The 17,691-nt window shown below is 33.5% G+C and overlaps 1 protein-coding gene across 3 annotated transcripts in view; it reads right to left on the bottom strand.

The window, feature by feature from the left end:
* The window catches only part of LOC112153950 (zinc finger protein 385C), a 71,428-nt gene that overhangs the window by 8,795 nt on the left and 44,942 nt on the right, over positions 1 to 17,691 (bottom strand). For all 3 annotated transcript variants that reach the window (XM_024284433.2, XM_024284436.2, XM_024284434.2), the window contains exon 3: positions 2,161 to 2,309. In XM_024284433.2, coding sequence (XP_024140201.1) covers positions 2,161 to 2,309 — 149 coding nt within the window. The remainder of the gene's footprint in view (positions 1 to 2,160; positions 2,310 to 17,691) is intronic.

Genomic DNA, 17,691 nt, shown 5'->3' with positions numbered 1-17,691 from the left:
CTTAAAAAAAATAAAAAATCTGCATTACGCCTCATTTAAACGTACAAAAGCAGTTATTACACTATAAAATCAGTGCAGTTTTAAAATAGAAAATCTAATTTTTTTTAATCACCTTGTAAACTTTTGAGGGATTCAAAAGACTAAAACACCATTTTCTATATTAATTTTCACCAAAATTCATTTTAAGATTTATTATTAATGCAGAATAAAGCACTGAAGAAAGACTCGACTTGTATGGGCTTTTTTGTCTAATTCAAATTAAAAAGAGTAAACAATGTAACTGTAAATAAAATAATGCATGTGTCCATTTAAAGTGTGTCTGGTTTTATCCGGCCTAGTTGTGATGAGAAAAAAATTTAAGGATGTAAAAAAAAAATTAGTTTCTAGCCCTTTCCTGTAATGAGTTATAGTTCTTTAAAGAAATGACCGAAATGCATAATTTCACCACTAGGGGGAGCAAAGGAAAAGAAAGACCGGCTTAACAATAGAACAAGAAATACGTCAATTTAAATAAGTGTGATTTTTCATCAATTTGGACATTTATATTATTTGATTTAATTTTTCTTGAGCTTCTTATTGGGATTGTTTCAATGTCATGTAAAATATTCAGTATCAAATTGAATAAACCACATTTTTTATTTAGGAAAATTAATTTTCTTTTAACTCCTTTGGCCTCTGTGAATGAATGTGTAATAACACGTGATTAGGCTACTTTGTTGGTTGAGGAATTTTTTTTTTCCAACCAATAAAAAAACTAAACAAAAACAAAGTTACAGATAATAAGTTGCCCATAAAATGTTTTAACTATTGTGTTATTGATCCGATCCACTTAAGATCAGACGGGTTGAATGTGAACTAAAATGAGTTTAACACCCCTGCTTTAAATTAATTCAAAAAGTATGACAAATAAATACATTTTGAGAAAGATAACAGATAAAACTTTAGCTGATGTAATGTAAAAGTCTAAAAAATGCTAAATATTCAGCAGCAATGAGCAGTAATCATTGATGGGGAAGTCGATTTTATCACTTCCTGTTTAAAGAATATCAGAACCGGTTCTATTGACAGGTCACAAACCCAACAGAACCGTCTTAGCAGCTTCTACAGATCCATCGATTGTCCTGGAAAAAGTTCAACCTCATTCTCAACCTTTAGGAATTTCTGCTGCAGGTAATTAAAGGGAATCCGCCCAAATGATCTCAAGTTAAAAAAGAAAAACTATTATTTTTAAATGATTTTTTAGTGTTGAAGTTAATAAATTCATCTTTTTAGCTGTTTAAAGCAACAGATCTGTTTAATATCAAGCAAAAATTTTCTTAAACTTCTATTTTTTCAGAAAATATCTATTTTTTTACATAAAAAAGTCCACTATAAAGTCTTAAAAAAATAGTTTGAAAATGTCTGTACAAATTTTATAGAAGATGAAAATTAAATAAAACAAACTTGCAAAAGTTTTTTAATTTTGGGGCGAAATTTCATTAAAGTTTTTTGTTTATAGAATGTCAGTTTTGAATTGTGACATCTCCATTCAGGTTTAGATTATTAGATTAATTTTTACTATAATTCTTTTTATCTTTTTATCCCATTTCTGCATTCATCTTTAGAGCAGATGAACATTTTCTGTTAAAAAGTCTTAATTTAGCTTTGCTGTAACAACATTCTTAATTTTCACAAAAATCTGCAACTCCGTCCAAAAACTTTTGTTTGATTAAATCTCCTTAAAACATCTGCAGTCGGTTTAAAATCTTTATACTTTAGGTTTCATGTAGGACCAGAAAAACGTTTTTTTCCTCCCTCTGATTAATACTATCCTCCTTCTACTCCAGAAAATATTTAGTTTTTTTGCTCTGTAGACAAAAAATAAAGATAAAAAAGAACAAAGGAAAATGTTACAATTAAAAAATGGATTTAAAACTATAATAATTTGTCTTTGTTATTACATTTCTTAAATTTCAGAGTTGCTGGCTTGTTTTTAGCCGTAAAACAGATTTCATAAGCCTTCCACAAATGTTGACCGTCAGTTTTTATTAAAAGTGTCGACATTTGGGGACTTTCCTCTGAACTGTTTGATTTAGTCGAGTCATAGTAGAGAAATCTGAGGTAAAATGAAAGACAAACCAAAAACAATCAGGACTGAAGAGGAGCCTCATTGTGTCTTACGGTGTTGAAATTGGGGAAGAGGCTGAGCGGCGAGGAGCCGTTGACCCTGAGAGGCAGGAAGTGCTCCAGCTGGGTCTGCGCTTGGAGGGTTCGGCCCGGCAGAGGCAGCGCGCTCAGCAGTGGGTGGACCTGTTTCTGGGCCAGCGCACCTGAAGCAGAGACAGTCGCATTGAAGACACAAACTGCAGCTTTTTCTGAAACTGGAGTGAAATCTACACTTTCATTTAGAAGGTTTGTAGTAGTGAAGATCTTCTTCAAACAAGCTCAGTCCACAAATCAAATAAAGAAATAAAAGATATTTAACGCTTTATGCTACACAAATACAACCTCCATTATGTCACATGAAGGTTTTCTAATCCTCCTATACAATATTACACTTCTATACCTCGTTATTAAATTAATGACTGCATTGTTACATGAACCCACATGAATAGATAGGATACACTATATGTAAATAGAAGATATAACTCTTTTTGAAAGATATTTCCAATTACCAGAGCAAAATTTAAAAATATTATAATATTATGGCTTATTTTATCATTCAATTTTGCCTTTAAAAGGCAGAATATCCCAATAAATCTTACCAAGAGAAATTCTATTAGCAGATTTTTATCACATATAACAAGAGAAAAACATCTTGTTCTCTATATTTTTAACTTGTTTTAGGAATCACATTTTTTCCTACAGTAGTTTTTCACATTTTTCTCTTTGCATGATTTGCTTAGCTTTAAAACTATTGGTTTTGCTAAACCCCAAAGCCATTTCATCCGTCCACCACGCCTTAGAATCTCCATCCATGCAGCGTCTCGTCTGTTTCTGACCTACATTCTCTCAGACTGCTCATGCTAAAAAGGCCACAATTCCTCGACCTGTGTCTAGACATGAAGCAGCATTAACGCCGTACATTAAAATGTAAATGTGTCTTATGTAAGAGGAGTGATTATCGAGAGTTTGGCTCAGTGCAGACTGTCCAGAGATCAAATAAATGCAGGAGAACCAAATAAAAGTGCTTTAAACTTCACTATACAGATATGTTCAAATAATTCTTAGATAAAATAAAACGAGAACAAATAAAATACATTGAGAGATTGGCTCATACACAGATATTTTTCTGTTCATTACTAAAAACAATGCAAAAAAGATTAAAATAAATTGAAAACTAAAATGAAATTCAATGAAAGATATAAAAAATATAAAATTCGTGAAAATATTCTCTCAAAAATGTGTTCTTAATGAAGTGTTTCTCATTGCTCAGAACTTTATAGCAACAGAAAAAAGTTTCTCCAGTTTTCTTCTTTAATCTCTTACTAATTGCAGAATTAACCTGACAAAGACAAGAAGAAATTCTTCCCTTTGCCACATGCAGCTTTGTTTTAAAGAAAGTTTTGAAAAAATAAAAAACTGGAAGGTAAAAACAATGCAAAAGTTAAATGTGTGTAAGTGAATAAAAGTAGCACTAAATGCGTTTACTGTTATAACAGTAAAATATATCCATATCTCTAAAATAATGTTTTTTTATAATTAAACCACGTATGCCAACTTCCTTGATCTTACATTTACACCAGAAAACCTTCTTAAAAATTGGCAGAAAACCCCAAAATATTTAAATTTTTTTAATTCCTATATTTCCACAAGGGAACAATAAAGATTAATATCAGCTTGAGTTTTAAATTAAGCATCACTTGGTGGCTTGAAGATAAAAAAAATAAGCAGTATGCTACATTATGTCAAACTCTATGAAGTGAAGCAGCATGCATTAGTGTTGTTTCTGCATCAAGAAAGCATCTGAATTGATATCTTATTGGGAAACAACAGTACAATATATAGTTTTAAGTTAATTTATCAATAAAATGGAATAGAATGGTAAATCCACGATTTACTTCTAGGTTATTTTTCACTAGTAATCGTCTTAATCACTAAATGCACGAATTTAAAAGCTGTATTAGCTCTAAATATTAAGAAATACTGTTGTAAAAGACTAATAACTGTTAAAATCTGCCAAAAAAGTCAAAGTGCAGCACTGTAGTCCACATGTTAGCATGATGTTACCACGGTTTCCATGTACATTTCTATTATATGTGTTAATTTCCTTAAGTTGGAATGATTTTACATAAGGACAGGGCTTTAACATTTTATGTGAGAGGGGAAAAAGTGACAAAGAAAGTGATAAAAAATACTAATTTCTAACAGTTTTATTATTAATGTTTTTATTACATTTAAAATATTGCTTTTGTTATTTTAACAATCCTTGGAGAAGCTTATAGACATGACTTCTTGTTCTTTGTCAGAATATTGACAGGGAGGGCAAGTATGACCCCCGTAACTCCGCCCCTGCTTTTACCATGACTCTAAAACAGCCCATTTTCTGATTTGTCACACATGTTTGTAAACATTTATCATTGTTTTGCCGCCATTTTGGATCCTCCGTGACACCGTAAATTCTGATAAGGCAAAAAGTTGGAGTGATTTATCTCTTTATATCTGTGGGGATAAAGCGGTAATAGAGAGTAGTTGAGGGCGTATCGAGTATCAACGGTATCGATATCAAGGTGAAGTATCGATACTATCATGATGAGATTGATACTTTAGTTTTTCTTCAATACGTACCATAAAGAGCTTAATATTTTTATTTACAGAAATTCTCAGTTTTATGTTTTATTATACACTTAATTAACAAAACAAATTGTATTTCGGAAATTATTCCATAACATTACAAGGAAAAAGTATCTGTGATACTAACCCTTGGTATCAAATAATACACAAATTCCCAGTATCGCTTACCTGTCATAGAGGGGCCGGAGCATAAATATAGGAGCATAAACATATTAGCATGATGTTAATTCCAGAACTTTAAAATTTAAATAGCATATTTTAAGTTTTAACTGAGTATTCTGCACAGAAAAAAGCAGACATGCAGGATCTGAAGATATTAAAAGAAAAAAAAAAAATTTTGTATTAAAAAATAAAAATGTGTTTATTTCAGGGCATTTTATTTATCATCCTCAATCCTTTAGAAGGACTGTCGTGTGTTTAGGCCAGAGGTCGGCAACCTTTAACAGTAGAAGAGCCATTTGGGCTCATTTTCTACTAATCAAAACCCAGTAGGAGCCGTATCTTTAACTTTTACCTTTAATAGAGACTAAATTAGTGAAAAATTGTGCTTGTTACTTAATTACTAGCTGAACTCCAAATTAGCATAACATTCCTTAGTAAATTAAATTAACCAAAAATGTTAATATGTCCCGCGACCCCGACAGGGACGAAGCGGTCAGGGAGATGGATGGATGGATGGATGTTAATATGTTGCTAAAAGAAAAGTTAATCTCTAAATTAGCCTAAAAACCTAAGTAGATAACAAATTAGCCAAAAATGCTAGCATATATTGCTAAAAAATTAGCTAAACTCAAAATAAGCATAAAAAACTAATTAGAGGCCAAATTTGCCTAAAAAAAGGCTAGCTTGTTGCGCAATTACTAGCTGTACTCCAAATCAGCCTAAAATTCTTAGTCAAAAAAGTTAGCATGCTGCTAAAATAGAAGCTAGATTCCAAATTATAAAAAACAAAAACAAAAACAACAACAACAACAACAAAAAAACAACTTCCGTAGATAACAAATTAGCTGAAAACATCAGGATTTGGCTAAAATATTGGCTAAACTCCAAATTAGCCTAAAATTCCTCAGTAAACTAACTAGTGAAAAGTGTTAGCCTGTTGCTAAAATAGAAGCTAAACTCCAAATTAGCCTTTAAACTCCAGTAGATAACAAACTAGCCAAAAATGTTAGCTTATATAGCAAAAATATTAGCTAAACCCTAAATAAGCATAAACTAATTAGAGGCCAAATTAGCATAAAAAAGGCTAGCTTGTTGCTTAATTACTAGCTGTACTAAAAATCAGCCTAAAATTTTGCAGTAAACTAAATTAGACAAAAATTTTAGCATGTTGCTAAAATAGAAGCTAGATTCTAAATGATAAAAAAACAACTTCAGTAGATAAAAAATAGCTGAAAACATCAGGATTTGGCTAAAAATATTGGCTAAACTCCAAACTAGCCTAAAATTCCCAAGTAAACTATTTAGTAAAAAGTGTTAGCCTGTTGCTAAAATAGAAGCTAAACTCTAAATTAGCCTAAAAAAAGGCTAGCTTGTTGCTTAATTACTAGCTGTACTCCAAGTTAGCCTAAAATTCCTCAGTAAACTAACTAGTGAATAGTGTTAGCCTGTTGCTAAAATAGAAGCTAAACTCTAAATTAGCCTACAATCCCCAGTAGACAACAAACTAGCAAAAAACGTTAGCATGTAGCTAAAATAGAACTCTATTTGTTTTTAATTACCATTATTTTATCTTTCTTCAGCCAGAGAGCCACCATGGAGAGATAAAAGAGCCACATGTGACTCTGGAGCTGCAGGTTGCAGACCCCTGGTTTAGGCTGATAACCTCTATTCATTTCATTCTGCATGTTTAATTTGCCACCTGCTTTACCCTGGACAACAACTCAAAACCCTTTCAATTACAGCTTATTTACAAGTTTGATTTACCTACATTGCATTTTTATTTACCCCATCATGCCCACTCGTTTATCACTAATACCAACAGTTTTAATTGAATTGCCGCGCAGTGAACTGTGGCTGTACGGCAGAGAAAAAGAGAAGTTTGTTTCCCTGCTGCGATAAACGGTTCAGTCAGGATGATGCTGGAGACGTCGGTTTCTCCTCCTGAACAAAAGTGAAATTGATCTCCGTCATTTTGTATGAATGTAATCATGAAACACAGCAGGGTGGGACGCTTGTTAATTGCATTTTGTCACGAACAAAGCAGAAAGTGACACCTTTAGATGATCGTTCCTACAGTATTGTAGTGAGAGGAGGGGGAGGAGTCTGAGTTTCCATAAAAAAGGTTAAAGAGTCTTAATTAGTGAAGAATAATGAACACTATTGTTTCATTAGTCCACATCAGTCTGGTTGGGAATGTTTTAGTGTTTGAGCTCATTGCAATAAAGCTACCATTCAAAATTTATACAAGTGTTTAATCTGGTTTTGTTTTAACTAGCTAGAATAGCTAGAATGTAGCTGAAATATTAGCTAAACTCCAAATTAGCCTAAAAAAACTAAAAAAGGCCTAAATTAACTAAAACAGCTACTATGTTGCTGAAATATTAGCTGAACTACAAAATAGCCTAAAAACTGAAAAAATACTGAATTAGCCAAAATAGATAATGCCATCAAAACTTTCAACTTTACCACACTCTGACTCCATATAATATAAAGTAACGAAATCAACTATTAAATTAGTAGTGGACTATTTTGATAGTCGATTAGTCGACTGATCATAGCAGCCCTAGAAAACACCCTAAGTGGCAGCAGGTTATTTAAATTAAAATAAGGAAATATAGAAAAAAAACAACTAGGGGGTTCCAAAACTACGGCCCGCGGGCCAGTTCGGCCCTCATCCGCATTTGGCCTGGCCCCCCAAACCTTTATGGCTAAAGTAGACATTTTTCCCATTTTTTCAGGCTATTTAGAGTTTAGGTAAAATTTCAGCTACATGGTAGCTGTTTAAGCTAATTTAGGCTTTTTCAGTTTTTTAGGCTAACTTGGAGTTTAGCTAATATTTTAGCTTCTTGTTTGGTGTTTTGGCCAAATTCCATTTTTTTTGGGCTAATTTGGTATTTAGCTAATATTCCAGCTAAATGCTAGCTGGTTAGGCTAATTTACGCTTTTTCAGTTTTCGGGCTAATTTAGCATTTAGCTAATATTTTAGCTACATGCTAGCTGTTTTAGCTAATTTAGTCTTTTTCAGTTTTTTAGGCTAATTTGCAGTTTAGCTAATATTTTAGCTTTATGCTAGGTGTTTTGGCTAAATTAGACATTTTTTTAGCTTTTTGGGGCTAATTTGGCATTTAGCAGATATTTTTGCTACATGATAGCTGGTTAGGCTAAATAAGATGTTTTTTCTAGTTTTTTAGGCGGATTTGGCATTTAGCTAATATTTCAGCTACATGCTAGCATGTTTTGGCTAATTTAGCCTTTTTTAGTTTTGTGGGCTAATTTGGCATTTAGCTAATATTTCAGCTACATGCTAGCTGTTTAGGGCTAATTTAGCCTTTTTTGGCTAATTTGGCATTTAGCTAATATTCTAGCTACATAGTACTGGTAGCTGTTTTTTGCTAATTTAGGCATTTTTCAGTTTTTTAGGCTAATTAGGAGTTTAGCTAAAATCTCAGTTGTTTTGAAAAATTTAGATTTGTTTGGATAATTTGGCGCTTCGCTAATATTTTTTATTTAGCTATCAGCTTCGCCGTTTTAAGTTATCAGCTTCAGTGTTTTTAGCTATTAATTTAAGCATCTTCAGCTATTAATCTATCACAGCTAATGCTATATATCTAGTTTTTAAAATGTTTTAGCATTATTTTTTTCCTGTGAAGATTAGAGAAATGAATCATTTGTGTGGTCTTTTTGGAAAGCCATAAATGTTCATGTTTAGGCTGTGATTGTTACACTTTTTCTGTTAACCTACAAACTGACCCGGCTCTCCATCACAAGGAAAAGTTTGGGGATCCCTGCTATAAGCCTATATTTAGCAGATAAGACCATTCTTTAGTTTCTAGCATTCTATCAGCAAAACAGCAATAGAGTTTCTGGCAAAGTGAAGCCTATATTCTTTATTTCTACATGCTTGTGCACTCACTGTCAAACTGAAACGCTATCTTTTTCTCTCCATAATAGCACACAGCTTTTTCTGAGTCATAAAACACAAGTGTTTGGCGCACTGCGCTCTGGCAGTAATGACGACGGCATTCAGTGCTTACACAACAGCCGCGGTGCTATAGGCATTTGTGACGTGCTCTGAAGGAGGAATTAGAGTCCATTAAAACCGCCACTCACAGCTCTGCTGGAATCTGCTGGAAAAATGTATTGAATGTGCTCTTTAAATAGATGTATTGTGACAAAAGCGTTTGAGGACCACAAGCTTCAGGAATGAAGCTTTTTCAGGCATTTCTCCTACAATCATTTGATTTTTTTTTTCAAAAAAGACTTTATTTTAAACAAAAAGATAATTCTATTGGCAACTATAACATTTTTTACAATTAGCAAACAAGCGCTAATTAAATATCTTTGTTTTAGGATTTCAATAGAAGTTTTAAACGCAGTTGCTATGAAATGGCACAATGGTTATCTTTATTTTTTTATTTTTGGCTGCAAAGATGAACAAGCACTTAGAGATTATTGCTGCTCCGAAAGATTAATGCCTGCTTTTTGCTGCGCGTCTGCACTCAAAAATAAACTGTTACCATCTGTTGAACTGAGATAAGAGTCCAATCAGGACTCCTGAACGGCAGCTGGAAAATGTGCAGCAAACGCTCATTGGTATTTAAAGTGTGTGCAGAGCTTTTTTTTTATTTTTTCATGCTTCGTGAACTTGGTAATTAGAAGCTTTTCTGTGTCGATGACCCTCTCCGAGGTAAATGTGGGACGCTGTCTGGTGGCGAGTCGGACACGAGAGGCCGCGGAGGACAGAAGACGGGTTCACCTTGGAAGATTTTTCAAGGCTGAAGCTAAATTGGCCAATTTTACAACGGAATATAGTTTAAACATTCATATCAGTTGGTAAAAAATCATAAAATCTGCTGTTAATGTGAGTTATTTATCTAGAACTCCACATATTTTTAGAGTTTGAGTCCTAAATGTACGTCTAAATATGTCGCTTGCATTTCTTATTCAGTTCAATACATTATCTTTACATAGGCAATGTATTTTAGTTTTAAAATAAATATATAAATCGGCACAAGGCTGTTTTATTGGCCTCAGAAAACGCTGGAATTACGTTAATTCTGTAAACAGTCGAGTGAAAGAATGTAGGGCTGCCACAAACGATTATTTTAATAGTCGACTAATCACCGATTATTTTTTCCGATTAGTCGATTAATCGGGTCATGCACAAAGTTGATGTAAAACACAGATCTTAACCATCATTCACTTTAAACTAACTAAAAACTATATATATTCACACTAGCATCATTATAGATGAAATGTAAGCTGAATTTGGCCGCAAAAGATGCTAGTGACGATGGCTGAAGATGCTGATAGCCATGATAGCCAACTAAAATATGAGTTAAAGGACAAATTAGCCTAAAAAAAGCATAAGTTAGCAAAGACAGCTAGCATGTAGCTGAAATAAAAACTCCAAAATAGCCTAAAAAAACCTTAATAAATGCCAAAATAGTCCAATAAGCTAGCATAACACCATTATAACTTTCAACATTACTACACTGACTCCATTTAATATGAAGTAACGACTAATCGACTATTAAATTAGTCGTCGACTATTTTAATAGTCGATTAGTCGTCGATTAGTCGACTAATCGTGGCAGCCCTAAAAGAATGTAAAAACTGGAGCTAAATGGTTCATAAATATACAGAAGATAGAGTAAATACAAAGAGATAATTGCATGATTTTGTGTTCTGTTCAAAATTTTGTGTTTCATGAAAGAAAGTTGTAGGTCCATCAGAAAATTGAACGGAACGGTTAGGGCGGAGCTACAGTTGATTAGCAGAAAATGAAGACGATGTGAGAAAGCACCAATAAAGAGCTCGTTTCAGCGAATGTCTTCAAGCATTCACACCCGAAATATTCTTTCAAACAACATACATTTCCTGTTGTACACGATATACAAAAAGTAGAGCAAGAAAAAGAGGAGCTGCTACTACAATGACATGCTAGCGGTCTGCACCACACATGCGACGGAGTATTAGGGCCACTTTATAAAGAACATTTTATTATTTATATTTATTTATATATTTTAACATTTTATATTATTATTAAAATTACAACTTCAAATCTTGTAAAATTTACTTGAAAAAGGTTGTAACTGTCAAATTACGAGAATAAAGTCGTAAACTTATTACTTTAAAAGTCATAGGCTAAATGTATTACTTTAAATCTAAAAAAAAATAAGAGGAAAAAAACTCATAAATCTACGAGATTCAAAGTCATAAATTTACAAGAAAAAAATTGCACATTTACGAGATAGAAAGTCGTAAAATTACGAGAGTAATTAAAAATTAATGAGAAAAGAACCAAAATTGTCTATTTATTAGAGCTGTGCTTAAAGATGAAAGACGTGGACTGTTAGCATTAGCCATCCTATGGGAAATCCCATTATACTTTAGCATCAAGCTAGCATTATGCGTTAGATTGATCTCTACTTTTACGGATCGATTTCTGATCTACTAAGCTTATATCAGTTCAGATTGATTGATAGATTTTATCAACCCAGCCCTAGTGAAAACAACGCAAGTTATTGACGCACAAATCACTAATGAATTCTATATAAACTGCGATAATCACACATGGTTCGTCCACAATTGGCGTATTGAGAGACGAATACATAAATCGTCCGCTCTATCACCTCTCCAGCAGTCTATACTGAGTGGAGGTCTCTATGCCATAGCCAGATTGTGGGAGGCGGCCAGGTACAGCGCCCTCCCTCTCCAATGGCGGGCTACCAAGCAGCTGACTTAGAACTGGTGTGGATCAGGGGAATCGCAACAGGTGCCGTCTATGGTGCTGATGGGATGTGAAGCGTGTCAAAGTGAAGAAATTCAATGACGCGCAGGTTTACGTGCTCTTTGCATGGTCGATTCATACTTCTTCTGTGGTTTTAACATGGTTCATTCATGATATATCAGTGAAGAATTTAAGAACTTTTCTTACGTTTTCCGCGAATATTCACATACAGTATGTGTAAAATATACGTAGCGCCTGTTTTTTAGTTTTTGTGAAGTCCACGGCTCATCTGCTGAACACAGACACCATACTGTCATTGCAACATCAGAACTAAGCTGTTGACAGTAGGTGGCTGCAGTGAAAGCATGGCCACCAGCAAAACACTAAACTCCTCTTCTCTCCAACTGTTGTGCCTTCATCTTCTGTTTAAAGAACTCTGTATTTTCATTTGGTGTGTGTGGAAACAGAGAAAATGGTTTTCATGCTTCTACAACACGTCCAAGTACAGACGAGGGGCCGGATCTATAGTGCTCCGACTGATTATGTCCATCCTTCCATATAATTTTATTTATTTATTGTTAATATCCCGATGTTATCTTGCGCTCATTTCTAACTTGCATAAATTTGAAGAAATATATATTTTATGGAGGGTAAAATATTGAAAGTTGTTTAAGGTTTAAGTTGATTTATTCTGGAATAATATTCCTGCCTTTTTATTATTCATAGTTATGTTAAAAAGTTACAGTTTTAAAGTTTTAAAAATTGGCATTCTGATAGTTTTATGGACTATTTTGGCATTTACTAAGAATTTTTTGGACTATTTTGGAGTTAGGCTAATATTTACACACTAGCTTTTTTTGGCTAATTTAGACCAAGTTTTTACGCTATTTTGGAGTTTAGCTAATATTTCAGCTACATGCTAACTGTTTTGGCTATATATGCTTTTTTCAGTTTTTAGGCTATTTTTGAGTTTAGCTAATATTTCGGCTACATTCTAGTTGTTATGGGTAATTTAGATCCTTTGTTAAAAAGTTTTTAAGGCTGTTTTGGAGTTAGGCTAATGTTTAGCTGTTTCGGCTAATCTAGACTTTTCTTTGTTTTTTTTTAGGATATTTTGGAGTTTAGCAAATATTTTGGCTACAAGCTAGCTGTTTTGGCTAATTAAGGTTTTTTTTGTGGATATTTTGAAGTTTAGCCATTTTTTCAGCAGGTTTCAGTTAGCCATTTTAGCTAACCAAAGTTCTTTTGGCTAATTTGACATTTAGCTAATATTTTAACTGGCTATTAGCCTTAGCGTTTTCCGTTATTAGCTTCAGCATCTACAAATATCAACTTCAGCGTTTTTAGCTATCAATTTAAGCATCTGCAGCAGCAAAATTCAGCTTACAGCATTCACACTAGCATCATTGCAGGTAATGCTATATGGTTTAGAGTTATGGCTCCTTTACTTTTGTGAATGTCATTACTTATAACCCAATTTCACCAAAGCACAAGGCAAAAAGAACATGTCTTTTGCTTTTTTCTATCTGAAAACATCTCTAAAATAACTGTTAATCAAAACTATTACTGTAATCATAATAAAAAGAAACTAAAAACTGTTAAAAACCTATAAAAACAATAAATAATTCTTTCAATTTTACTTTTTCTTTCACAAAAAAGAAAAAATGTATATTTATTTCCTCCTCCTTTAATATTTTACACACTTGTACCTTAATTTACGTTTATTTTTTTACTCGTTCCTCTAAAAGTATGCGGGTCTCAATCTACCAAAGTGCTAAATATTTAAATCTGAACATCCTAAATAAACATTTGATTAAAGTTAAAAGCATAAACACAAACAAATAGCCTTTCACAGCACTGCTTTTATCTTTAACAGCCCCTAATTATGTGAGCTAATCTGAGCAGATTTCCCCAGAGAGGCAAAGACATAATTGCCAGCAATCTGTTCGGCGATAGCAGCAGTCTTCAAATGACTTGACACATCTGGGGGAACGGCGGCGTGGCGTCGGCCCGATCCCTCGCACTTCATCAAAAGGGGTCAGTTGAAAAAATAAATAAATAACGCCTCAGTTTGTGAAGCAAATCGAGGCAGATTGGAGGCAGGCGGCGAGTTTGTCCTTGACAAATGATGGGAAGTGACGAGGCAGGTGAGCACAGAGACGAATAAAACCCCAAAAAGGTAACGTTTAATCGATTTAACTGATTATGTTGTTCGTTTGTGCACATTTGATTATCTTGAAAGAAATACAAGGAATCTGGAAAACTTCACCTACACTGTTCAGGTATTTATCAGAGTTTCTTCCCGTTTTGTTGAGTTAAATTTAAGACTTTTTAAGACTAAAAGTAAAACGACAAAAAAAAAAAAAACTTGAATTTCAGAACAATTACTTGGAGTAACATAAATTACATTTCAGATTTCAGTTATTAAATTACAATTACTAGACTTCAGAAACCCTCATTGCTTCATTGCTCACATTTTGGAAACCATCGATAACTAATCAAACAAATTTTCTCTGACCTTTTCTTTTGGTTAAATGAAACAAAACGGAATCTAATTATTAAAAAAAATAATTACCAATGCATAATGCAGAATTGGAGATTGGTCAAAGTAAAAGGAATTGATCAGAAATATGGACATAGACAAATATGTAGAGACATTCAGCAACTGGAAATATTCGAATTATTTCCAATTTGTTGCAAACAAAGACAAAAACATTTTAGTTAATGTCTAAAGTTTTTAAAGTCATATGGAAAAAGGTTGAAATTGCACTATTTTTAAGATCAAGAATTCAAAATGTAAGACTTTTTAAATGCCTTATTTCCAAATTCAAGACTTCTAAGACTTTTTAAGACCCTGATCACGGAGTCACACTGGTTGAATGTTAGATCGAATTCAAATTGGATCAAGATGAACCAAAATTAACAATGAATTGAATCGTTAAAACCGGTCCAAGTCCAACCAGAATAGGAGATGCTGAAAGAGTCTTACCCAGCAGCATCTCCACGTTCGGTTCCTGTCAAAAAAGTTGAACACGCGTTCCCTTAAAAGAATTTTCTCCGGTTTATTCTCTCCAAAAGGTGATGAAATCCCAACCTTTGATACGGTGGAACGACGGTTGTAAATCGGAAGCATCTGAGGAGCGAGTGCATCTTCTGTGAGGCAGAGCGAAGGAGGAAGAGGAGGCTGAGGGAGGAGGAAGGAGAGGGAGCTGGAGCACGAGTGGCTGTTAACAACAAGAAACGCGTCTCATTCCTTCTCACTCGTACTCCTCTGCTGACCCAAATTCAGTCTCAAAGGTCGTTTTTTTACTCCTCAGAAACCATTTCAAAAACCCAAATCTAAATGATCAACTGCTCATCTTGAGGTCACCTGCTGCTGTTTTACATCCTGCAATAACATCTGATTACAATCGATGCTTCAACCCTCCAGGTTTGCAGAAGTTGCTCATGTGGTGCAAAGTCATTATTTTTTTCCCTCCAACACAAGCGTGTGACTGATATGATCGCCGGTTTAATTAAACAGCTGAGTTCAGCCGAAGACGGCTTGGATTTAATTTGAAAAAGCAGCTGCGTGTTTGCTAGTTATCAGCGTTTTGTTTGTTTGGAGCTGAACGAAACCTTTTGGCAGTTGGATTAAAGATGCATTTAGGCCAATACTCGATGGATTTTGTTTGTTTTATTTACCGTTTCTAATGGTGATTGTATGATCGACTAAACAGAGTATCCGAATACTTGTAAGCGAGTACAAATATTTGTCAGGTAAGAGATCGGCGATTCACGATCTTTAAAATGTAGTAGAGTAGAAATACTCTTTAGGTAATGTGACTATGGCTCCAAAAAGCAGAATAATGGAGGATTTTAAGTATATAAAGTAAACAAACTGAATGTACGACGGTAAATAAATCTTCCAAAATAAAATGTTGGTTCTCATCTTCAAAATAAAGCTATTGAGTGTTTTGAAAAGAAAAGAAAAGAAAAAAGATAATTTTACTGAAATAGGTTCTGAAAAAACAATTTTGTTTGAAATTGAATTGAGTTATTCATATCACAAAGGATAAATTAATTTGTTATGGCAACACAAAAAGGCAAAAAAGTAGCAAGAAAAAACATACGAAATTTACTAAATATATGAATAATTACAAGTAATTCGTTAATAAATTGATATTGACATGTAATACATTTAAAAAAATATAGCAAATATAAAAATAATTATATATATATTTTTTATATGGACAGATGTTTGATGAAAAAAGAAAAAAGGGTACTTAATTTCCATTTCTGAAATACTTTATATTAAAGGTAAAATAGAGATATATCGTTAGGGGTAGGATTAAAAAAGTTTTTTAAACTTCTTCCGACTCTATTTCGAACTACAAAATTGTGGTGTAATATTTTTATTAATATTTTTTTTTTTTATTCTGTCGTTTTCTTGTTTTTTGCCATGTACTTTGTATGCATTGTTCGAAATAAAGGACTAATTAATATAAATAAGTACACACAAATATATATATATATTTATATACCCACATACACCTACACATGCACAAACACATATACTCCTATAAACATAAATATACCCACACACATATCTACAATGACAATATATACATATAAACTATGACCTATATCATACAAAAATAAACGTTTTGAGATTTTAAGTGTATTAAAGTTAAAGTCCCATTAGTTGTTATTCACCTAAGTGTGTGAAATTTGTTCTCCAAATTCTCTGGGGGAGCGGTGACTTGCAGACAGGAACCATTTGGTAGTTTAACCCCCCAATCCAACCCCTTAATTCTGAGAGCAAAGCGGGGAGGCACTGGGTCCCATTTTTAGACTCCTTGGTGTGACTCGGCCGGGATTTGAACTCACAACCTTCCAGTTTCAGGGGTGGACACTCTACCACAAGGCCACTGAGCTGGTCTTTATACTGTTCATTTCTCTTTATAAACAACAACAAAACAGTATTTTGATCTGTTCACGGATTTCTGAGTCTTCCTCTAAAAACCTGCACTTTGAGCACCAGCCCCTCCCAACCCACGAAAACGACCGGGTCGTCTCAAGATGATGTCATAAAGTGAGAACCGCCCCTTTCAGGAAGAGTCTGCACTGCCAGAACCCCCCGATTATAACATGGATTATTGAGGCGGACTACGTGAAATGGGCGGTAGGGCTTCCACGATTAGTCGACTAATCGACGACTAATCGATTATTAAAATAGTCGACGACTTATTTAATAGTCGATTAGTCGTTACTTTATATTATATGGAGTCGGAGTGTAGTAAAGTTGAAATTTATAGTGGTGTTGCTAGCTTTTTGGACTATTTTGTCATTGAGTTTTTTTTTGGCTATTTTGGAGTTTAGCTAATATTTCAGTTACATGCTAGCTAGTTTGGCTAATTTAGGCATTTTTCCGCTTTTTAGGCTAATTTGGAGTTTAGCTAATACTTTAGCTGCATGCAATTTTTTTGGCTAATTTAGGCTTTTATTGTTCTTAGGGTATTTTGGAGTTTAGCTAATATTTGTTTAGCTGCATGGTAGTTTTTCTTCCTAATTTAGGCTTTTTTCCGTTTTTTAGACTCATTTTGAGTTTAGCTAATATTTTTTTTTAGCTGCATGGTAGATTTTTTTTTGCAAATTTAGGCTTTTTCAGTTTTTAGACTCATTTTGAGTTTAGCTAATATTTCAGCTTCATGTTAGCTGTTTTGGTTAATTTAGGCTTTTTCAGTTTTTTAAGCTAATTTAGCATTTAACTAATATATTAGCTGCATGCATGTTATTGTGGCCAATTTAGGCTTTTATCGTTTTTAGGGTATTTTGGAGTATAGCTAATATTTCAGCTTCATGCTAGCTGTTTTGGTTAATTTAGGCTTTTTCAGTTTTTTAAGCTAATTTAGCATTTAACTAATATATTAGCTGCATGCATGTTATTGTGGCCAATTTAGGCTTTTATCGTTTTTAGGGTATTTTGGAGTATAGCTAATATTTCAGCTTCATGCTAGCTGTTCTGGTTAACTTTTTCAGTT

The sequence above is a fragment of the Oryzias melastigma genome, linkage group LG19 (assembly GCF_002922805.2).
Source record: "Oryzias melastigma strain HK-1 linkage group LG19, ASM292280v2, whole genome shotgun sequence".
Classification (NCBI taxonomy): domain Eukaryota; kingdom Metazoa; phylum Chordata; class Actinopteri; order Beloniformes; family Adrianichthyidae; genus Oryzias; species Oryzias melastigma.
This window is presented reverse-complemented; position numbering and strand designations above follow the sequence as displayed.